Genomic DNA, 24,479 nt, shown 5'->3' on the forward strand with positions numbered 1-24,479 from the left:
TAAATAAATACTGGTGTAGCTCCATATTCCACATTTAACATCTTGGCATAAGGAAATGTGACATTAACTATATGCATGAGTGAGAGCATACATTTCAGCATAAATAAAAGTACTCTATCTTTTGTTTATATCGTTAAAAAATGTCAGTGTATATCTCCAATGCTTACATAGTTACAACAGTTGGGAACCACTGACTTGGTCTTGGGTTAGGTAGTACACAGAGTTGATTGTCATTAGGGGTGTCCTGATTCTCTAAATCCTCGATTCGATTTTATTTCCGATTTTAGGGTCATTATCGATTTCTATTTTTTTTTTTTTTTACAGCAGAGAGGCCTATGCCAGTTTTAGATTAGTCTATGGTCAGTCATTGGTTTGATTAATCAATTTTACAATATCTTATTTCAAAAGATGGGCTTGATATAAGTGATGCAAAGTGATACAAGTGATCTGTAATACACCACATTAGGCACTAATGGTCAAATTTAAATAACTTAATTAAGATATATATGTAATGCCATCTAGTGGCTTTTTTTGGTAGCAGCAGTGTGCACTATTAAAACAGCAATGTGCAACATAATAAAATAAATAATAACAAAAAAACAGGAACAGTCATGTACAAATTCATAGAACATTTAGAGCCTTAACAAACTGAACTCTATCCTACTATAATAGTTAATTTGTGCTGCGTGCTGCGCCATTTGCGTAGCGCGCACGCATCGTTGCGTAGCTTAGAGGGAGGGATCGTCAATCCTCTTTTTGACTTCGAGGCTCGAGACCATGACATAATTTTGATAGATTTCGATGAATATCGAAATTGTGACACCCCTTATTGTCATTATCAATACATTGGGTCAAATATCAACATTTTCATTGAAACACAGGCATTCTAACTCCCTAAGACTCTTCCCCCTAAATTTGACTTGAAGTTACTTCATAATTACTTTACGTGGTGGCGCTAATCAAATGAATATTGGTCGTCAGAGTCTGTAAATCTTTTTCTAGGAGTATTTTACTCTCTTCAGTAACACAGACGCTGTAAAGAATCGTAGAGAATTGTCTTGCGATACAATAAGATGGTCAGTGAGTGTAGGTACAGAGAATCATTTTCAACTCAGTGAGACAGAAAAATAACCCTCCTTTCCCCAAGAATAACAGTTCACTTAACACATCCACTGAAATGCGACTGTTACTCAGCGTCTCTAGTGAAAAGCTATCCAGGTTTTTTTATGGCCATCACAGAGGCGGAGGTTGGAGGAAAAAGGCTACCACGTAAGTGCGTTTTATGCCGAAGGGAAGGCAACAGTGCAGCCTTTTCTCCAGCGGAGTAGATTTTCTCTCCGCAGGGCCGGTCCAGCTTTAATGCATTTCTTTACTCCTGAGGGCAGAGCATTGTGCTCCTGTTAAAAGCTTGTTTTATCAGCTCCGCTAGGCTTACCGCAGTAAAATAAGCCCGTCAATATCTCATGATTTTATTTTATGACTGAAATGACAGTAACCCTCCGCCGTAACCCTCCACTCACAAAATAGGGCAGAAGGCCACTCAATCCAGCCTTTTAGCCATGAAATTATGGCTACAGTTACATGGACAATATGGGCTGAGTAATATATGTAGACTCAATATGGTGACAAAAGTATTGAGACATCAACTTTTTTATTGTATGCAAAAATAAAAAAAAGGGTTTGTCCTGTTTTTTATAGGATTCAATGTCTTTACAGTCAAGGAATGGCTTTCTACTAAATTTTGAGGCATTGTTGAGGACTAGGGTCCAATCCTTGTTTTCGAGTGTTTTTCAAGTTACAAGGGGAAGGGGGGTAAAATCCTCAACTACCTGATCCAGATCTATAGAAGAAGTGGAGAGTTAAAGTTCAGCAACCAAGCTGCTTGTTAACTAGTTAACTTTAGGGTTTGCTATTGTATCAATTAAATTAATTAATTATTGTCCGTTTCTTAATTCCTCGACGAGGAACTGCAATTAACTTTTAGTAGCTTTTAATTTCTTTTATTTTTCTGTTCCACCTTTAATGCTGCAGCTTCTGAGGTCTTGCACCATTTAAGGTGGAGCAGGAAAGCTAGCTAGCTAGTTGGCTACGATTTATTTTGTATGCTTGTTATGAAGAAAATGCCAATAAAACATTAAAACTACACATCACCCAATGGTTATATAGATGATATTGTAATTTTCAACAAGGAACAGGAGTTTTATTTTTACTTTTGTGGGTTTCTTTGGTCACTTGTGCCACAGTCTTGCCAGTGATTTGTCATTTAGCATGTTATAAGTTCTTAGTGCCTCAATTTAAATGTCAGGGCTCTCAGAATTCTACCAATGAATTTTGGAGCTACTTTGAGCTTGTTGTTAATGGTGTAAAAAAAAAAATTGATTAATTTTCTGAGCCTCGAGGAATCGTTCAAATAATTTTAATATGCAGAGAACAGAATTAAGCGCGGACTTTTAATGTGGAATAGAGTTACGTCACCCACGCACAGGAAGCAGGTGTCGAAGGCGGAGGTTTTTGGAGCAGGAGAACGGGTAAATTTAACTCATAACAAATCAATGAGTAACATTACCTTATTAACCTTACATTTACCTTATTAACATAACAGCACTGTGGAGTGCTGATTATTATTAATACTGTGTAATTTGTGTGTGGTTAGTTTATTACAACTGAGACACGTTCTAGACTTAATACAGTCTTTATGTAATCAGTAAACACAGCGCTGTGGAGTTTATAAATAAATACATGTTAAAGTTACTCTGGCTGGAATGCAAGGCCATGAACTTACTGCAGTATGTCATTTAGTCTTAGTCTTAATTAGATCTGAGTAGTAAAAAAAAAGGTATTTTCCGAAAACATCCAAGAAGGAGAATCCACTGACTTAAATGCAGCGAGTTTATCCAACACTGGCAGATCAGCCATCTCTGCTGTTGAGAAGCTAAAACGCACAACATAAAGCCAATGTTTACGCCTTTATTATTGATTAATGCCCTATATTTAATACTTACAAGAAATCCTACGTTTAAATAATTTAACTTAGGGGCGCCGAGTGGTCCAGCGGTCTAAAGCGCTGCCACTATGAGCGGGAGGTTGAACCCCCCCTCATGCAGCTTTGCCATCAAGCTGCCGATACTCAGAGGGAGCACAATTGGCCCTGCTCCCTTTGGGTGGGTAGATGGCTCTCTCTCTCCACATCACTCCTACGGTGATGTCTGCGGCACAGGGCGTCTGTGAGCTGATGTATCAGAACCGAGCTGCCGTGCTTTTCATCAGCAGCAGCTCGAAAAGAAGCGGCGGCTGGCTTCACATGTATCGGAGGAGGCATGTGTTAGTTTTCGCCTTCCTGGTGTGTTGGGGCATTACTAGTAAGGTAGGGGGTTTGGGGGTCCGAATGAGTGGGTTGGGTAATTGGCCATGTAAATTGGGGAGAAAATGGGAAAAATTTGAAATAAACTTTTCAAAATATAATAATAATTTAACTTAATTTATTAACTTATTAATGATTAAATTATTACTTGTGGTATTTATGTCTATTTTGTGTTTTATTTATTCCTTTTTTGTGTTTGCAATGTGGAAATGCATGTTGTGAATTTAAAAATTAAACCAATTGGTCATTCATTATTAAGTGAAATTTCTTATTTCATGTTTTATCCGATTACTCGATTAATTAAATCAATTTTTCAGTAGAGTACTCGATTACTAAACTAATCGATAGCTGCAGCTCTATACCCATGCTCTATTGAATGGAGCACCATGTTTTCAGACAACACACTTCCAGTGCTCCACAGCTCACTGCATAGGGGCTTTAATTTAAGTCCTATTCTATTGGCTATTCTTCTCTACAGGGAATAAACAAACTGATTTAAAATCAGTAGAAAAGCTGTCCACAAACAATTATCCATCCAGAGTGTTGTGTGTACCAGTAAATAGGTCATGCCATAGAAGGCAGTACCACCCACAGTGGACTGAGCAGAGAAGCGCAGTGGGTTGTTGGTAATGATTGTGACCGGTGCCATCTGACTAGAATTGTCCATGCAAGCAGCCAAGCAATATCCACCTTAAATTAAACATCCAGCAGGTCATCGCAGTGTTCTTTAGCTTCCATCATTGGACACAGCAAAAGTTATGGGACACAACACTAGTTCCCATACAAATATAAAAGCCATGAGCCAATCCAAAATTCAACTAGCTATCAGAAATAAAGCGATGTAAAAATAACCGATTTACACAAAAATCTCTAGTCCTTTTCTTTTTTCTAGTTCTTAAAAAGAGAATGTTTAATATTGCATGACCCATTATATGATGCAAACCACTGTAATGATGGCTTCTTTAGCCCTTAAAAGAGTTGAAAAGGCCTTTGACAAAAATCCAGTGAGATGGAGAGAGACAGAAACGTGAAGGCCATCTTTCTACTGATCATATTCAATAGTGTGTGAGGGAAAGCGCTGTCATCTTATTAGTGCAAGGTGCTTTATGGCTCAAACGGGTCGTAGGATGCTACGGGTCACCGCGCTGCGTCCAGTCTAAACCACAATTCATGCTGCTCTGAAGCTCAGCCGTCCAATTTAATTTCTCATTCATTAGGTTAACCTTGATCTTTGATTCATAATAGCAATAAAACAAGGGGGAAGTGTAAGTCACGGCTGCCCTTTTGGCCAGAGAGCAAAATGAGCAGCATGTGAAGATTTCCAGGCTTGCAGTGGGAAGCTCGCCTTCTGTCCAGGACTTTCTGAAGCTGAAGATACAGTGCCCTCTTGTGTTCAAGTCTGGCAATCCAGGGAGGTCTTGGGCCTGAAGCTTTTTAAATGCTCTAAAATGCTCAGTGGCCTAGTTAAACCAGTAAACTGCTTTTTTTTTTTTTAAATTGTGAAAATTCTGCAAAAGTGGCTCCTCGCAAACCCCACAGTCAAAAAGATCCACCAAAAAAAAGCACTCTTAGAAACACGGAAGCTGTGCCAGAAAGAAAGAAGAATGCCTGCTGGCTCTTCAACAAGAACTCACTGTTGAGTGGTTTCAGCTTATTTTTCCTTGTGCCAAAAAAACAAACAAATAAACAAATAAATAAAAATCACCCTAAAATTCTTCAGGGCACCAAAAGTGGTTGATGCCTGGCGTTTCTCCAAGACGCTGCTTTTTGGCAGCTTTTTAAGAAAGTATCAGCTTTCAGAGAAGCTCAGGCTGCTTAATTCACCTTACAATAAACCATTAGCATAAAAAATTACAGGTGAGCCAACAACTGATACACAACATACCTTTCTGACTTTATTGTGGGTACCCTCAGTACTTACATAAAACTGACCACTTAATTGCAATATGTAATTACTGCTGTTTATTTTTTATGTTATTTTTATTGGTACTTTAAGAGAACAAGCAGGCATAGTCTATGACAGATTAAACCAACCTTTAGTCTATATTATTAAGCAAATTATTACATTTCCTCCACAGTCTGTGCATTCCTACTTTTTGCAGTCCTAAAATTAGTGCTGTTTAATTGGATAAAGTGCAGCAGATTAATATATATATATATATATATATATATACACACACACAGGAGAGCAGGTTTGCCTGTGTGTTAAATATCACAATATTATGATGCACCTCGAAAATGTCTTTAAATATTTTGAATTAAATTTTGGCCACACCTAGCTCTTGGCTCATGTCCTGTTTCTAATCAACATTTTAAGTCTATTTAGTCTATCTATTTATAGATTTATATATTTATTAATAGTGTCTGGCTTGAGGATTGAATCATAATTTTTTGGGCTTTTGTTTGATTCATCCAGACTCAACCAGCTAAAAGCGGTGGTGCTAACAGACAGAAGATTGGGTGTGAAGCTATGCTAACAGTCAGACATGTAGCAGGTTATCTAAGATGCAATCTGTTTTTCTGAGCTAGATTACTTGCTGATAGTTGATGGCAGATCAATAAGAACCAGGGCTGAGCTGCTGGCTCAATGTGATAAGTCAAAGTTTCAAAAGTTTATTAGTTCAGTTTTTTGACTGGAAACGTCATTTTACATTTTCATTTAGAACAGTAAAGAAAAAAACATATTTTTATTATTACTTTTTATTTTCTGCCCCAATCAGAATTTAAGGAATTTTCTTTTTTTAAAGTTTCAAATTTCAGATTTTTTCAACAAATTGGGTTTGGGTTATACAATCAGATTTTGATGCAAAAGATGCAAAATGGAAAATACAGATATTTGAGAAAATATATAAAAATATTTATTTGTCCCCAATTTTGCCAGAAATCCTGTTTGCAAAAAGCAGAAATAAAAAAATAAAATTGGAAAAATTTAAAATACTAAATAGAAATGTTCTATTTTAGCCTCAAAGGTCAGGGTATTGAACTGATAAACTTTACAATGACTGCAATATATAAATGTGAAATTATTGCCAGGCCCCTAAGCCCAGGCCCCTAAGCCCAGGCCCCTAAGCCCAGGCCCCTAAGCCCAGGCCCCTATATGGACCCCTAGCCCAGGCCCCTATATGGACCCCTAAGCCCAGGCCCCTATATAGACCCCTAAGCCCACTCCCCTATATGGGCCCAGCCCCCTATATGGGCCCCTAAGCCCAGGCCCCTATATGGGCCCCTAAGCCCAGGCCTTTATATGGGACCCTAAGCCCAGGCCCTTATATGGGACCCTAAGCCCAGGCCCCTATATGGACCCTAAGCCCAGCTCCCTATATGGACCCCTAGCCCAGGCCCCTATATGCCCAGGCAAAACAATGTTGAGAGCAAGAAGTCAAAAGATGGTCTACTCACGATGGCGGTGGGAACTGCAGCCACCACGCAGTAAAGGACGAGCGGAGGGATGAAGCTGCTCTCCTCTGCTCCGGGGTACGGCTTCATCAGGTCTGCATCGTTACAGAAGAAGCCCTGGACGTGGATTCCGAATGTGTTTGTGCACTCAAAGTAGTAGGCCAGCAGCACCGTGCCTGCCATGATGACTAACTGTAAAAAAGAAAAATGAGAAATGAAAAGCATTAATTTAAAAGTCATTCTGAGCGAGCTGTGTAGATGTCATAACATGTTCACACCATGCAAAAAGCTAATAGCCAGAATTTTCAAATGGTGTGAAAAGAAAACATAAATGTTTTACAAATAAATTACCATTTCCCTAATTATTCTGCATAAAACATCAATCAGGGCAGTGCAGCATTAAAAGTCAAAACAACAAAACTGCCACTACTACATTCTGATGCTGTTTTTTCTTTATTTTTGTTCCACTACTGTCAAACTCACTCGCTTACTCCTTCACCCGAACCTCCCCCACTCTCTCCAGAGCTCTAAAACACTGCTTAAAGGCTTACATAAAACCTTGCTCTGTGTTCCACTAATGAACGGCTCCTGTAGAACTGGCCGCAGGGCATCCCTTTTATAAAAAAAAAAGAAAGAAAAAAGTCATATATATATATGTTATGTAACTCCTCACAATATGGAGAAAAGGGGCTGCTCTTCTTCACGGCTGATTAATGACCCTGTATGCGTTTCTCGAGCAGGAAAAGAACATGTCTTCTTTTAGAAGCTCGTGGCAACTGGATGAGAGCTGTTTAATACTTTTATGAGTGCTTGTGCGGTGAGCTTTAGCTGAGATGCACCATGTTACCCAACACACATGAAAACAGAAATTGAATAGAACAGGGCATGTGGTGAAGGAACAGAAAAGCCTGTGTCATGTGTCAGAAATAGAAAATACAGTGTTGCTCATAGACGCAGACAGATATAGTCATTTTAGTCATCTGAACAGACTGTTTGGCATCATGTGGAATTTTACCCCACATCAAGACACCAGGCCTTCTGGACACGTGACATATAATATGTGTATGTGACAAACCGTTGATCTTGGCTCTGATCACAGTAAGAAGAATTGGTGTCACTGTGTGAGGTGATCCCAGATCACCTTTGGTCTTCATTACACTGAAAACATCCTGAGAGCATCACTACAGGACAGTGTGTGAACCTGTTGAGTTCGTATATCTGACCTCATTTATAGAATGTAGGCATGTGCTTGGTTAGTTCCGGAGACAAAATTTGTTGATTTAAAAAGAGTTTTTTTTGCTTCTACAGCTCTGTGGGTTATGAAATAAGTTGTTGTTTTATTTGTGTTACATCAATATTTTAACCTTACAAAAATATTTACAGTCATGTGCCCACAATAAATAAATAAATAAATAAAATATAATAATAATAATAATAATAATAAAGACAATAAACTGGATTACATCCGCTTACTTCAGTCAACTCAGAAGACCGTGAGAGACTGTTGTGTTTATGTTTTCACCGAAACCTGGCTCAACAACAGCGTCCCGGACCATGCCGTTCAGCTGGAGCGGCTAACATGCTATCGGGCGGACCGCGCGCTAGCTGACGGAGGTAAGAGCCGCGGCGGCGGGCTCTGTGTTTACATCAGTGATGCTTGCTGTCGGAACGTTGTTGTGGTCTGTAAACACTGCTCACCGGTAGTGGAACTGATGATTATCAAGTGCCATCCGTTCTATCTACCGAGAGATTTCTCCGCTGTGCTGATCGCTGCTGTTTACATCCCTCCGACCTCCATCAACAGCGTGAGGAGTGAAGCACTGAATGAACTGTACCAGTACATCAGTGAACAGCAGACAGCACACCCAGATGCTTTTCTCATTCTGGCTGGAGATTTCAACCATGCAGACCCAAAGAGTGTGTTTTCTGGACTTTTTAAACACATAGACTTTCCAACCAGGGGTAACAACACATTGGACCAGGTCTTTACTACACACAGAGGAGCCTACCGAGCCTCTCCCCTCCCCCACCTTGGAGCCTCTGATCACCTCACCATTATGCTAATGCCAGCTTACAGACCACTGGTTAAAGTCACCAAACCAGTTCTTAAGCAGGTACGAGTGTGGCCAGAGGGTTCCTCAGAGGCACTTCAGGACTGTTTCAGCACAACAGACTGGAATATGTTCAGAGAGGCTGCCACCCATAACAACTCCACAGACATTCAGGAATACACAGAAACTGTCTCTGCCTACATCACCAAGTGCACTGATGATGTAACCGACCTCAAGACCATCACTATTCGAGCAAATCAGAAACCATGGCTGACAGGAGAGGTCCACAAGCTCCTGAAGGCTAGAAATGCAGCCTTCAGAACAGGTGACCAGGCAGGCCTGAGGACAGCCAGGGCCAACCTGTCCCGCGGGATCAGGAAAGCTAAAAGGCTGTACTCAACAGATTTCCCAACGCTTCAGTGACAGTAGAGACACACGGAACCTGTGGCAGGATATCCAGTCTATCACAGGCTATAAACCACGGCCACAGATCTGTGACAGCGACACATCTCTGCTGAACGACCTGAATGGGTTCTTCGCAAGGTTCGAGCCACTCAACAACACACCCGCCCAGAAATCCATCCTTCCTCCTGGTGACCAGGTGCTGACGCTGTCCCCAGACAGTGTGAGGAGAGCATTCAGCAGGATCAATGCTCGGAAAGCTCCTGGGCCTGACAACATTCCTGGTAGTGTGCTGAGAGACTGTGCCTGGGAACTCGCAGAGGTTTATACTGACATCTATAACACCTCTCTGAGTCAGGCGGTGGTTCCCACATGCTTCAAAGCCACCACAATCATCCCTATCCCAAAGAAGGCATCGCCATCCTGTTTCAATGACTATCGTCCAGTTGCACTCACCCCCATCCTCATGAAGTGCTTCGAACAACTAGTCATGCATCACATCAAGTCTTCGCTCCCCCCCTCCCTGGACCCCTACTAGTTTGCATATCGGTCAAATCGCTTGACCAATGATGCCATCTCCACTGTTCTCCACTCAGCCCTCACACACCTGGACAAGAAGAACACCTACGTCAGAATGCTGTTTGTTGACTTCAGCTCGGCATTCAACACAATCGTCCCCCAACAGCTCATACTCAAACTGGACAGTCTGGGGCTGAGCACTTCACTGTGCAACTGGCTGTTAGACTTCCTGACTGGAAGACCACAGGCAGTGCGGGTTGGCAGCAGCACATCCAGCATCATCACACTGAGCACAGGGGCTCCCCAAGGATGTGTGCTGAGCCCCCTTCTGTTCACTCTGCTGACCCATGACTACACACCAGCACACACCTCCAACCTCTTCGTCAAGTTTGCGGATGACACGACGGTGGTGGGTCTCATCAGCAACAACGATGAGTCACACTACAGGAGCGAGGTGAGCCTCCTGGCCTCCTGGTGCAAACACAACAATCTCTCTCTGAACACAGAGAAGACCAAGGAGATTGTTGTGGACTTCAGGAGAACTCACACACAGCACACACCTCTGTTCATCAACGGAACTGCTGTGGAGAGGGTGAGCAGCACCAAGTTCCTGGGTGTGCACGTCACAGAGGACCTCTCCTGGAGCACCAACTCAGCATCACTGGCCAGGAAGGCAAATCAGCGTCTCTACTTTCTCCGCAAGCTGAGAAGAGCTGGAGCCCCCACCCCATCATGACCACCTTCTACAGAGGGGCCATCGAGAGCATCCTGACCAGCTGTTTCACCGTGTGGTACGGGGCCTGCACAGCATCCTGCCGCAGGACCCTCCAGCGTATCGTGAGAGCAGCGGAGAAGATTGTTGGCACCTCTCTCCCCTCCACTTGTACAGCTCCCGCCTCCGTCCTGCCCTCCGTCTGGCAGGAGATCCCTCCCACCCACTACACAGCTTCTTCAGCCTGCTGCCATCAGGGAGGAGACTGAGGAGTCTCGGGGCGAGGACCAGCAGACTGCGAGACAGCCCCATCCATCAGGCTGTGAGGATGCTGAACTCTCTTCCTGCTCTACCCCCCATCCCAATCCTGCCCCCAGCACACACTCACTCAGCATCCTGACCCCCCACTAATACAGTACTGAAACTCTGCACTACAATGCACAAAGTACTGGTCCCTTCCAAACAGACTTGCACTACACACCCAATATCTGATATACTTGCACTGTCAATTCGCACTTTAATTCCCCATAAACTGTGAACTTTAAGAACTTACGCACTCCTTCACTTTACCTGCCTTAAGATATATACCACATAGCATATTTGCACTGCTGACATATACTATTTATACTGTCATTCCATCTCAATCACCATCAATATTGCACTATTGTCTTACGTATGTTTATTGTGTCTTGTTGTTTTGTACATATAGTGTCTCCCACTCTTTTATATTATATCTATTTCTTTTTTTTTTACTTATATTTATATATCTATTTCTCCCCACACTACTGCACCTTGTTTCTGTCTCATGTATGTCTATTGTGTCCCTGCTGTATTGTACTCATAGTGTCTCCCATTCTCTTTTATTATATCTGTTATCTGTACTTGCTGTAAAATTGGGAAGGAGAGTAACGTAATTTCAATTCCCTGTATGTCCTGTACATATGCAGTATTGACAATAAAACTACTTGACTTGACTTGATATTATGAGGAAAAGATTAAACAGAAAATAACAAAAATCTATTAAAGCTTATTTGTTTTAATTACACAGTTTTACATATTTTCATACATAAAATAAATACATGTTTATTCACTGCAAACTCAATACAATACATTTTAACGCATTTAAACGTTGTGTTACTGAACATTTTTGCCCAGTTTTGGCCGGCACTAATACACAGCTTCCCACAATGGAGTGCTAAACTGTGGCTTCTGTGATTAAATGAGACTTTTAAACCATGCTTAATTAAAACCACTGTGAAGTGCCATTCACTTTAAGTGTAAGCAAAGTGTTCCTTTTTTCTTCCTAAAGACTCTCTCCGGGTCTCTCGCTACATAAAACCTGCCAATTACGATACTGGCCAACAAGCATTTGGATCAATTCTCGACACCGCTGTGCACCGGACGGTCAGCGGGTCAGCCGTTTCTGCTACAAGGCACTTTCCAGCACTTCTGGAGCAGAGGAGAACGTCACAGAAGGCTGGAACTGCTTCCTGCTTACTTGCACTTCTACAAGCTACACAGGTCTGAAGTGCCAAGCAGTGAAAAATACAGCTTCCTTAAACCACAGGGGCAGAACATCCCAGCATCTGTCTGCCTCATTAGAACTGCACACTGGCTGTGTGCTGTTTCAACTGGACCATTTGTTAAAACCTTCACTCCCCATTTTCAGCCGTGAACACCAGACGCCACAGTCAACAGCTGAACCAATCTTGTGATACTGTCAGCAGTGTGACTTCAAACCACAGAAGACTTACAGTAAATCAAACTAAACAGCTGCTAAACATGCGGTCTGCTGCCAGTATACATGGAAACAACTCGACATACGTTTTTCTAGCTCACCATCAGCATCATCATGTTCAATTCCCAATCTGTGCAGCCTGCAAAAAAACATGTGGACCAATAGAACAAATTAAAACAGAGATTAGGCCCAATCACCTTTAAGATTGCAGGTTTCAGACCAAACAAGGTAGGGATAAGGCTCGATCACATTCAGAGGGAGATCTAAGAATGAACAAAAGATTGGATTACAACCAAAAATGCAGCCCAGAGGAAGTCTCAGACTGTACAAGTTGTGGATTAGAAGATTAGAACCAATCACAGCTCAGGTCTCAAACTAAACAAAGGATTGATGAGGACCCAGAGGACCAACTGTAGGCAGAAGGAGATCATCGACTGAATGAGTTAGAGATCAGAACCAATCACAGCTTGAGTCTCAAACCGAACAAAAGTTAAATGAGGTCCAGAGGACCAACTGTAGGCAAAGGTAGATGTTAGACCGAATGAGTTAGAGATCAGAACCAATCACAGCTTGGGTCTTAAACTGAACAAAGGTTTGATGAGGTCCAGAGGACCAACTATAGGCAATGAGATCTTTAAATTAATAATTTAGAGATTGGAACCAATCACAGCTTGGGCCACAAACTAAACAAAGGCTTGATGAGGACCAGAGGACCAGCTGTAGGCAATAGGAGATCTTTAAATAAATAAGTTAGAGATTGGAACCAATCACAGCTCGGGTCTTAAACTAAACAAAGGCTTGATGGGGACCAGAAGACCAACTGTAGGCAAAGGTAGATGTTAGACCAAATGAGTTAGAGATAAAACCCAATCACAGCTTGGGTCTCAAACTATACAAAGGTTTGATGAGGTCCAGCGGACCAACTGTAGGTAATAGACCCTCGACTAAATGAGTTAGGGATTAGAACCAATCACAGCTTGGGTCTTAAACTGAACAAAGGCTGGATAAGATCCAAAGAACCAACAATCAAAAGGAGATCTTAGGCAGAATGAGTGAGAGATTAGAACCAATCGCAGCTTGGGTCTCAAACTGAACAAAAGTTTGATAAATGACCAGAGGACCAACTGTAGGCAATAGGAAATAATCAACTGAATGACTTAGAGATTAGAACCAACCATAGCTTGCGGTTTTAAACTAATCAAAGGCCTGATGTGGACCCAGAGGACCAACTGTAGGAAAAAACGGAGATCTTAGACCAAGTGCGTGAGTGAATAGAACCAATCACAGCTTGAGTATCAAACTAAACAAAGGTTGGATGAGGATCCAGAGGACCAACTGTAGGCACTAGGAGATCTTTAAATGAATAAGTTTGAGATTGGAACCAATCACAGCTCGGGTCTCAAACTAAACAAAGGCTTGATGAGGACCCAGAGGACTCAATATAAGCAAAACCAGATCTTAGGCTGTATGAGTGAGATTAGAACCAATCATAGCTTGGGTCTCAAACTTAAAGTCCCAGTAATCACAATCAGGGGGAGGTCCCAGACTGAACAAGGTGGAGATTAGAACCAATTACAGTCAAGGGGAGGTCTTAAAAATAAAACATTTGATTTGGACCAACTGCTTTTTGGAGGAGGGTTTAAAAAGAGGTTGGATAAGATCCTCCTGCAGTCAAGGGGAGGTCTCAGACTGAACATGGTAGGAATTACAAACAATCAATCGGTCAAAGAGAAACGTGTACTTGTTCACAAATCTGTATCTGCACACATTTTCTGGATAACAGGGGTGCCTTGAATCATCTGAGATCTCATAACATCCATAGATCTGGAACTTGGTTCATGATGCTCCAAGCGTAATAAACAGACTATTTGTTAAAGAACTTACTTTTTGTATTACAGCTTTCTGCAACACCAATACAGTAAAGATGAATATTGCAATAACTACAAAGTTACTTAACATTTATAAACATTAAACTGAATTAAAGTCGTAACAAACAAACCACCCAGTGCATGAAACAAACCTAACTTTTTGTAAAGTAAAATATTAGTCAGATGAATTTCTCTGCAGTCATATCAGGTGACTCCACTTCACATGATAGTCATTATAACCAATCTGGGTTTCACAGACTACTCCACCTCTAACCGTTAGACTTCCATCAGAATTCAATTATTTATAATCTGCTGTGACCGAGTAACTCAAGCCTGTGGCAGTAAGACTAAATTCAGTTGAATAGAATTCCAGCACCTTTTCTCCAGTCCTCAGACCATCACTCCAAAAATTATTTCACTTTGCCTTAATCTGAGCAAGATAGTGAGCAGAACTAATGTATCCTAATGCGATATTCTGCCTCAGACAAAAGCCACAGAAAGTAAAAGTGCTGAGCACATTTATCACCTGCTATCTGTCTGCTTAAGCGCAGATGATGAAATCGACTGCAAAACTTGTGTTCCCTCATTTGTGAAGATGACCATGAGGAGATTTCATGCCTTGCCAACAAATCTGCTGTTTCTATTTTTAAAACCATAACTTTAGCACTCGCTCTGGACAAAAAAAAATTATAAACTCACATAAATCTTAGCTTTTTTGGTTTGTCCACAATTGATTAAATTATTCATACAATTTGCAGAGAGTGAATATATGTATACATGGCAAATCTACACAGAAGTGTGAAAAAATTAATGATTAAAATATTTAAATATATGGGCAGATGTTGTATGTAACATGAGGTTTCTAATGGTATCCTGCAATAATCCATCCCATGCAGTTTGAATGTTCACACAGTTCTTTCAGTGATCGAGTGAGAGAGTGAGAGTGATAGAGAGCGAGTGAGTAAAAGAGAGTGAGTGAGAGCGAGCGAGCGAGTGAGAGAGGGAGCGAGAGCGAGTTAGTGAGAAAGGGAGCAAGAGCGAGTTAGTGAGAGAGGGAGCGAGAGCGAGTTAGTGAGAGAGGGAGAGAATGCTAGTGAGTGAGTGAGGGAGCGAGAGCGACAGAGCGAGTGAATAGTGAGCAAGGAAGAGTGAGAGAGTGAGCGAGAGAGAGTGAGTGTCAGTGAGCGAGCAAGCGAGGGATCGAGAGTGAGTGAGGGAGCGAGAGCGAGCGAGTGAGTGAGTGTCAGTGAGCGAGCAAGCGAGACTGAGCGAGTGAGGGAGCGAGAGTTAGTGAGGGAGCGAGAGCGAGTGAGGGAGGGAGCGAGAGCGAGTGAGAGTCAGTAAGCGAGCGACTGTGAGTGAGTGTTCGTGAGCGAGCAAGCGAGACTGAGTGAGTAAGGGAGTGAGACTGAGTGAGCGAGTGAGGGAGCGAGACTGAGCGAGCGAGTGAGGGAGCGAGAGCGAGTGAGAGAGTCAGTAAGCAAGCGACCGTGAGTGAGTGTCAGTGAGCGAGCAAGCGAGAGTGAGCGAGCGAGAGTAAGCGAGTGAGTGAGCGAGAGCGAGTGAGTGAGTGAGGGAGCAAGCGAGAGTGAGCGAGAGAGAGTGAGTGAGTGAGTGAGCGAGACTGAGCGAGTGAGCAATTGAGTGAGCAAAATTGAGCGAGTGACCAAGAGTGAGCGAGCAAGAGTGGGCGAGTGAGCAAGCGTCAGTGAGCGAGCAACCGTGAGAATCAGTGAGCGAGCAAGAGTGAGCAAGTGAGCGTGAGCGAGTAAGTGAGAATGAGCGAGCAAGCGACAATGAGTGAGTAAGTGAGTGAGCATAAGTGAGTGTAAGCGAGCATGAGTGAGCGTTTGCGAGCGAGAGTTAGCAAGCAAGTGAGCGAGCGAGCGAAAGTGAGAAAGCGAGTGTGAGTAGTCTCACAGCAGTCTCTCATATTTGTCAAGTTAATTATTAACTTATATTATTAGGTTTGGTTTTGATTCAGCTCATAATGCAGAACATTGGAATCCACAAGTAGCTTTTCTAATTCAAATAAGCTGCTATTAATAGATACAGGTATAATCATTTTAATCAGAACCTTTGATCCCTGAATGCACTGCATCTCCACAGAGTCTCATAATGCTGTAGTACAGTATAAGGACCCAGCAGAGGCTGTGTAATGAACACACGGCCTTCAGCAGAACAGCAGGGAAGCTTAACACCACAGAGTTATGATCCCGATCAGAGCTGTATCTCAATAATATGGGTTCTCTAAGCTCTAAAGCTAATCCTCAATAAACAGACCGATACAAAATTACAAATGACAAGTGTGGAGAAAGGAGGAGGACATAAAATGAAAGGGGGGGGGAGAAGAGACAGAATGAGAAAGAGGAGTATTTTACGTGCAGCACATTTTCCTCCAGCAGGGGTCAGTGTTTGATTTAAAAAGAGAAAACACAGCATGTGAGAGAGGAAAGGGAGGGGTGGAATATATATTTTAGAGAGTTAGAGGGATAGAACCTGGGAAACACATTCAGTATTCATCTCCAGGGAAATAAACTGGACACTGGACAGTCTCACATTACTGTGTTATGCATCAACAGCACTCTCAGTATCCAAACAGGAGAAGCTTTACTAAATATACATCCTTAAAAAAACATTATCTAAAAATACAAATAAAAAACATTAACTAAAAGATATGGAGAGAGGTGAAACCTTGTATACATGCAGAATGGATCTATTTATATTTTGTTAGTCCTTTCCATTGTTCCTTTTTTTTTTCTCAATTTTGTCCACATTGTAGTGTATTTTGTCCATATCTTATATAAAACTACATTATATTTGTATTTATAATTATGATGTGTGATTGTTACTTTTTAAGTATGTCATGTCTGTTAAACCTCAGGATAAACAGATGCTACTGTGACAGCAGCTAATAGGGATCCAAATAAAACAATGAAAAAAAATAGCATTAAAAAACATAAAACAATAACAGACGGAAGAGAAATTAAATACAATATAGCAAACAGGTGTTTAATGAAAATTTAGTGAAAATTAATCAAGGCACAGGAAATTTCACAAATTTTAAAATGTACTTCACTAATACAGTACTGAAATATGGAGGGGGAAAAAAAAGAGAGAGACTTGTATTTTAAATGGCAGATGGCAAACCTGGAAATGACATCACCCAGGTTAGCATTGCTAGCAAAGCTAGTTAATAGTAATGCACTGTGCAGTATTTTAAATCTTGAATTTTGATCCCTGATTTTCCTATCAGAAAATCTGACCTGTAGGAGACATTGTTCAAACAAAAATGCTTCAGGATATATATTTTTAAAGTGAGTGTAAAATTGGGGAAATAAAGATCTCTTTAATCCATGCATAAGATAAAGTACTTTTAAAAATGCATTGTGGTGCAGTCTCTTTTCAAAGCAGATGAACTCTGAGGTTTTGGTAAGATTTCTCTCTCTTGGGATACGTTCACATTACAAGCCACATTGCTCAAATCCGATCTGGCTATGTTGCTGGTTCACATTCACAAATGTAAGTGATCTGTATCTGTGTGTAATGTAAACGAATCTGTCCCTGAAACGCCTCACATGCGCACGTTGATGTGTATAAATGTCATCTTATATGACGTTATATTTGAGAGATTACTCGTCGCTTTATAAAGGAAATGGATGCTTTAGCAGCTCGTATGTGGTGCATCTTTTACTCCAGTTGAGGAGAAAAAAAAGGCCCGGCGGTTTGCTTTTGCTATTTTTGCATCTTTTTGCTTTAGCTGCACAGCTGCACCAAGAGATGTGCAGGAGTATGAGAGAAACGCACGTAGCGCATGCTTAAAAGCAAAAAGATGCACAAATTCTGATTTGACCGTTCACATTCATGTTGTATTTCCATGGATCAGATACGTATCCAATTTAGGAAAAACGAGAGGGAAAAAAAAAAAAAAAAAAAAAAAAAAACAGATTTCACACAGTGTGTGAATGTGAGCAGATAAAAACTAATTTTGCCATTCTGATATCTCCATGTGCACAGTAGCACTAGTATCAGTATCATTAGCAGCGCCTTATTTGCTTAGGTAACCAGTAAAAGCTGATATGACAAGAAAAACATAGACACCCTGTTTTTAGAAATAATATATTTGGCTTTTCAAATATTTGCCTTTTCCTCACTCAGAAATACATCTGTTTTCATTTTAAAAGAAAAAAAATGCAAACTGCTGCTTCAGATATGGATTAATATAGTGGAACTATATCTCATTCAACAGATCACACTCAAAAAATTTACTGTTCCTTTGGCTAGAACAATGGGAACAAATTAGGAACTTATTTTTAAGACACAGAATCCTTTAAACATGAAATGCAGGAAATAGTGATGACCGCATATCATTTTTTCGCTTGTGATACCAATACCAACTCTGTCCTACGAAATTTTTGCGCAATATAAGGCACCCCGGATTATAAAGCGCATTTTGAGCAACACTAGTAAGGAACAGGGGAGTCACCATGTTTTCCTTCTAATTCAGCAATGCCATGCTAAGATAAGCAAACTTAACTGTAATTCGTATAAAAAAACCCTCAAGTACTAGTTCATCTACACAGAGTTCTCTTCTGAATTGGGTGAGTAAAGCGCTTCCATTAATTTACAGTGAGGTTAGATTTACAAATTTCTCCAGCACTAAGGCTGGAGCATTAGCACTAGCCGCTACCCGCTATCGGTCAGCAGCTAATGCTGCCCGACAGAGCTACACTGAGGAACCCTGAGTGTTTCAAATAGCCAGGGTGATAGTCACATGTAGCTTGTAATAACACGGTAAACACGCAAGCTACACTCCGATATACTCACCTCTGAATGGCAAAAGAGGTGCTGCTTAACAAGGTTAGCAACTAATGCTAATACTACTCCAGCAGTTCCAGTCGGGTTAGCAGCAGGCTGCATTTCGATATACTCGCCTCTGAGCGGCAAAAGAGATATTGCTTAGCGCTTTTAGCTGCTAATGCTAATACTACTGAAGAACAAAACTGAAACTTAACTGAAGCTTTACTGCTCCTTACAACTTGACTGGTAGAATTCATACATAAGCTGCACCGGATTATAAGGCGCACTGGTGACTTTTGAGAAAATGAAAAAATTTTAAGTGCACCCAACAGTGCGAAAAATATAATTATACACATAGAAAAATACTGCAGTACTAAGGATACCGTTCAAAAACGAATAAAAAAAGGTGCAGTTTAATCTCCACCTTCATTTCGACATCTCTCAGCTCACTGCTGATGCATTTCCTACACCCTCATTACAAACCCATGCGGTGTCACGTCTTAATCTCATGCCTCCGCGCTAATCAGTCTCTCCGTTTCTGCTTCTCCGTCTTACACACTCCTCCCATCTGCCTGAGGGTTGTGGAGGCTAAACAGCAGAGCTGAGGGGCCTGTGGGTTTGGAGAGCAGATTTTGGGGATAAATAATTCACTGTGTGCACTGGAGCGCAGCTGTTCTGAGGGAAATGGCTGAACTGTAGCGAGGGAGCTGAGGCAGAGAAGAGGCAGAGCGGAGGAGAGGCAGAGAAAGAGCGAGCAGAAGACACCCTGTTTTCACACCTAACAGGAAGCAAACGTGGCTGCTCTCACGCCGAGGAGAAACACGGGCAGAACTTGTACACTGAACCCAAAGTGAAGACTCCATCAGACCCAACAAACCAGTATTTTCAGAGGTTTCATGGCTAAATTGGAGCAGCCTGGTGGCCAATCTTCATTAATTGCACATTGCACCAATAAGAGCAGAGTGTGAAGGTAATGCACACAACATTATGGGTGACATACCAGAGATCCAAAGAGAACAAGTTGTTGGTGCACGTCTTGCTGCCACATCTGTGACCAAGACAGCATATCTTTGTGATGCATCAAGAGCCACGGTATCCAGTGTAATGTCAGCATACCACCAAGAAGGGCCAACCACATCCAACAGGATTAACTGTGGACGCAAGAGGAAGCTGTCTGAAAGGGATGTTCAGGTGCTAACCCGGATTGTATCCAAAAAACATAAAACCACGGCTGCTCAAATCACGGCAGAATTCAATGTGCACCTCAACTCTCCTGTTTCCACCAGAACCTTCTGTCAGGACAATAAATTATTGTGGTCTAAAACCAGGTGTTTCAGTTTTATTGTCCAAACCCTGCATTTGGTCTAGTAATCCAGTAATTCACTAATCGCACTTTGTGCAACAACAATAAAACAATAATACTAAGACCCGTGAGAGGAGATGGTCTCTGTTGCGAATCTCAGGCTTGAGGTAAACTGCTGTTCAGGTGCAGCTTAACCTGTTTTATTACCCAGAAAATTACAACAGTAACTAAATAACGCCAGCTCTGCTGCTGCTCAAAGCAACTCTTTCACATTGAAAGCAGTATGTGCCCGGCTCGCGGCTGACGATGCATAGCTCTACTTACTTGGTGGACATCAGCATCGCATATCCCATTAAAAACACTGTGTTTGAAAGAGAAGTGTCCTCGTTCACTATTAAAGCAGCTTCACACTACACAATCATACAAGCTGGTCTGAAACATTGGACCCTCTTGCTAAATTACTTTCTTGCTCCGGTGCAAGTTAGCTCAGACCAATCAGACGAGACAATTTGTTGTGTAGTTTATTGGGGTACATTTTGGTTTTGGTTTTATTTAGTTTCACAAATACTCCAAATGATTAGAACCAGACGAACCAATCACAGGTGTGAAAACGCCCTTAGATTCCATTTTACTTACAATAGAAAGTCACCATTCAAAAGTATGTGTAGTCTAAGACTACACATTAATTCCTGTCTGAAAAACTGACCCTATATGTTTAAACTGAATGCACCACTGCTGAGACAGATGTGCAAATTCACACTTGTCTAGTACCTGTAGAGAGGTTATACCAACAGAACATGACTCTATGGAGCAGATAAACCAAAAATTAATCTATTGGCACCTTTCCTGAATTGTTCTCTGGAACAATGTTGCTCCATCCAATGCGTATGGGATGAGCTGGGGAGCCACAGATAAGCTGAGGTGATCATTCAACATCCTGACCAAACTTATTCTTGTCACTAAATGCAATCGAATCCTCACAGCAATGCTCCACAATCTAGGAGACAGTCTTAAAGGGAGGGCAAACCTGTTAACAACAAAAACATGCAAAGCCAGCACACTGCCCCTTTTTAAACCCTTGCAGCCAAAGACCTTTAAGAGTAAGAGTAAAAAAGCAGAAGTGCTGGATGCCCAGCTTTGAAACTTCAGTCAACAAACTAGGAGTGATTTGAGGAAACAGAACTATTAACCCAACCAGACAAAACATGGGCAACGATGCTCTCTCAGACTTCAGCTGCTGATGGAAAGCAGCATGATCCAGGATTCAAATCCTTGATCCAACGATGGGAGGCTGGGAGGTCCTAATCCTTTTGTCCACTTACTGTATCGCGAAAAATGTCAAGTACTGATACTAAGGGTGGGATAATATACTGAAAACAACAAACACAGGCGCCCTAAGTCTCACCCAAATCATTATCATGGGCAACTAATCGTGAGAATATTGTATTGTGAGATGCTCTGTGATTCCCAATAGGGGTGGGCAATATTATATCGTAAACAATATATTGTGACACAGAAATATCATATTAAAAATCCATATCGTGATAATAGAAATGTTCTGTCTTAAAATTAGTCTATTATTTACTGTGAAGCTTTAGGTGTAATTATTGTATAATTGTTTTAGTTTGCAGTTTATATGCATGCACTAAATATTCTGCAATGTTTTTGCTGCATTATATTATTTTATGATATATTATTTATTTTGCCACATTATGATTATGCTGTTATACTCTTATACTATATTCCTGAAATTAATTAATTATTTTTCTGTTTTCCTATATCGCCAAGTATATCGTTATCGCAAAAATACCCTGAAATATCGTGATATTATTTTAGAGCCATATCGCCCACACCTAATTCCCAACCCTAACTAATAAAATATTTATGGGCTATATTGCCCAGATCTGCACCCATAAGTACTGTTGACTACAAAATGTGCTATATCCTTTGAGCTATATAAACACTGTAGCCTCGCAAAGCCCATAACAGAATCTTAACACATCAACAACTGATCCTGATCCATCCCTACAGCAACAACTGGCCAGCCAAAGCTACATCTCTCTTTTTTCTGTGGAAAGAAAGATAAAAGTGCACAACGCTGGCAGCTTCTGCAGACACATGGCAGTTGAAAGAAAAGTCTCTAAAGTAAAAAATCTATTGAGAAGCAGAATGTGCTGCAGTGCTGCTCCACTCCAAGCTTTTCTTCTCTCCCTCAAGCTGCTGGTCCATTTGAAATGAGAGGCAGTAACAGATGGTGCGGGCGCAGGGGTGAGGTGATGTCCAGGTATGAGGCTGAGGAAGTACTGAGGAAGGGACACCTCAGCAGTTTCCCATACATCACTCCACTTTTATTTCATTTATCCATTTTATTTATGCAACGAAGTTCACAGAGCAGTCCCTGCTTTTTTCAATGGCGGACATTCTGAGCTAAAAAAAAAAAAAGCCAAAATGTAGGAGGAGATGTTAGAGCCAGGTTCAGTTGGACCTCTAAGCAAATTACTAATTACTAAAAAAATTACATAAAATAAAAATTATTAAACAAATAAAAATAAATAAATAATAAAATGAATTAAACCTGTGCGGAAATATACACCAGCAACAAATCCACCCTATCCAACAACACAGACATGATTGCTTTGTCTGGTTTGAGCTGATTTTAATTTTCAATTTCAATTTTCTATAGGTGCTGCAAAAAAATATTTTGGAAGTGAAGTAACATGATTTAAGGATGAATTTATTTTTCCCCACATCCCTGCTTACTGTGGGAGTCAGGCTCCTGTTCCTATCTTTATAAATCACTTCAAAATGATTGAAACCGCTGAACACATTTTTAAATGCCCTTCAGATGTCCAGAAAACATTTGTAAATATAAAATGTTCTAAATGAGTAAATGTAATTTGTTGTGGTTGAGAACTTTTGTGACCAGGCAAAGTGTGAACTGAGGGAGTATGCAGCCCTTAATCCTCTCAACCCCCAGTACTTTCTGAAGTGCACTTAAATTAAAAATTAACAAGTAGTAAAATGGTTGTAGTCAACATTGTTAATTAATTATGTAGACTAGTTTCTAGGACCTTTTTTTTTTTAGGGTGATCTGCTCAACCCGGCAATTGACAATACCAATCAAGGGTAAAACTAGATGCCACAAGAACGTGTTCATTAATTCTGTTGTGTTGCTGTGCTAAAAGCTATTCAAATCAAGTCAAGTCAAGTCAAGTCATTATCAACCGCTTCATCCATTAAGGGTCGCGGGTATTCAAATCAAATCAAATCAAATTTATTTGTATAGTGCTTTTTACAACAGGTGTTGGCACAAAGCAGCTTTACAGAAACATGATTACAGGACAAAGAATCAGGCAAAACATTAAACATAGAAAATACAGAATACAGAACCCCCAGTGAGCGCTATTCATTGTATGGGGTCAAAGATGCACTCTCGAGAGGGATTTCCGGTTAGTAGTGTTTAAAAACAAAGTTTTTATGCTCTTTCCTTTGCGAGACGCATTAGTCTTGTACATTAGACAAATTGCAAAAAAAATATTTAAAAAGTTGAACAAGGTACAATACTGGATACAAACAAGAGGCTTCTACAATAGACCTCACACAAAGTTGCTGTAATCGTTAACTCGCAAATATGATTAGATTGCCTCTTAGGATCCGTTATATTAGAGAAATATCAACAATCGACTCTTGATTGCATATTTTAGCATGTTAACTAATAATTAAAAATGGATACAATGTTTTTAAAATTTAACACAGTATTGCGAAACAAAGACACTACCACTTCTCATAAGAAGAAAAACAGTCATCACCTCCACCACAATCAGTGCAAGTGTAACCTCTTTCGGGCTATATTTGTTCAAGAATCAGAAAACATTACCCATCAATATCCCCCTCACATTTTAGAAAGAAGCCAGTTTTATTATTTGGAGGCTTTTAATATTGGTAAAACTTAAGACATATACACTAGCAACAAATCCACTTTATCCAAAAACACAGACATGCGTGCTTTGTCTGATTTAAGATGTTTTTCTAATGTGTTGCCAGATTAAGTACTGTGTCCACCCCTAACCTCACACATATTTAACAAATCTAATATAATGATGGGTAGATGGGTAGATAACATGAGCGATTAAATAGTTCCTTTCACACAATCTGCACACTTCTGCATCCTTACTGCCAGCTCTTTAGATCATAACAAGCCTGTTAGAGTCTTAAAGGGATAGTTCGGTATTTTTGACATGAGTCTGTATGGCATCATCATAACCAGTGTCGTGCATCCACACTGACTTACCCCCCACAGCGTCCTGTGAGCCGAGTTCTTGTCCAGTT

The 24,479-nt window shown here is 40.8% G+C and overlaps 1 protein-coding gene across 1 annotated transcript in view; it reads right to left on the reverse strand.

Moving 5' to 3' along the window:
* plppr1 (phospholipid phosphatase related 1) overlaps nucleotides 1-24,479 on the reverse strand; it is a 63,737-nt gene that overhangs the window by 13,868 nt on the left and 25,390 nt on the right. Inside the window, exon 3 of the mRNA XM_007254081.4 lies at nucleotides 6,761-6,949. Coding sequence (XP_007254143.3) covers nucleotides 6,761-6,949 — 189 coding nt within the window. The remainder of the gene's footprint in view (nucleotides 1-6,760; nucleotides 6,950-24,479) is intronic.

Source organism: Astyanax mexicanus, chromosome 20, assembly GCF_023375975.1.
Source record: "Astyanax mexicanus isolate ESR-SI-001 chromosome 20, AstMex3_surface, whole genome shotgun sequence".
In the NCBI taxonomy this organism is placed as follows: domain Eukaryota; kingdom Metazoa; phylum Chordata; class Actinopteri; order Characiformes; family Acestrorhamphidae; genus Astyanax; species Astyanax mexicanus.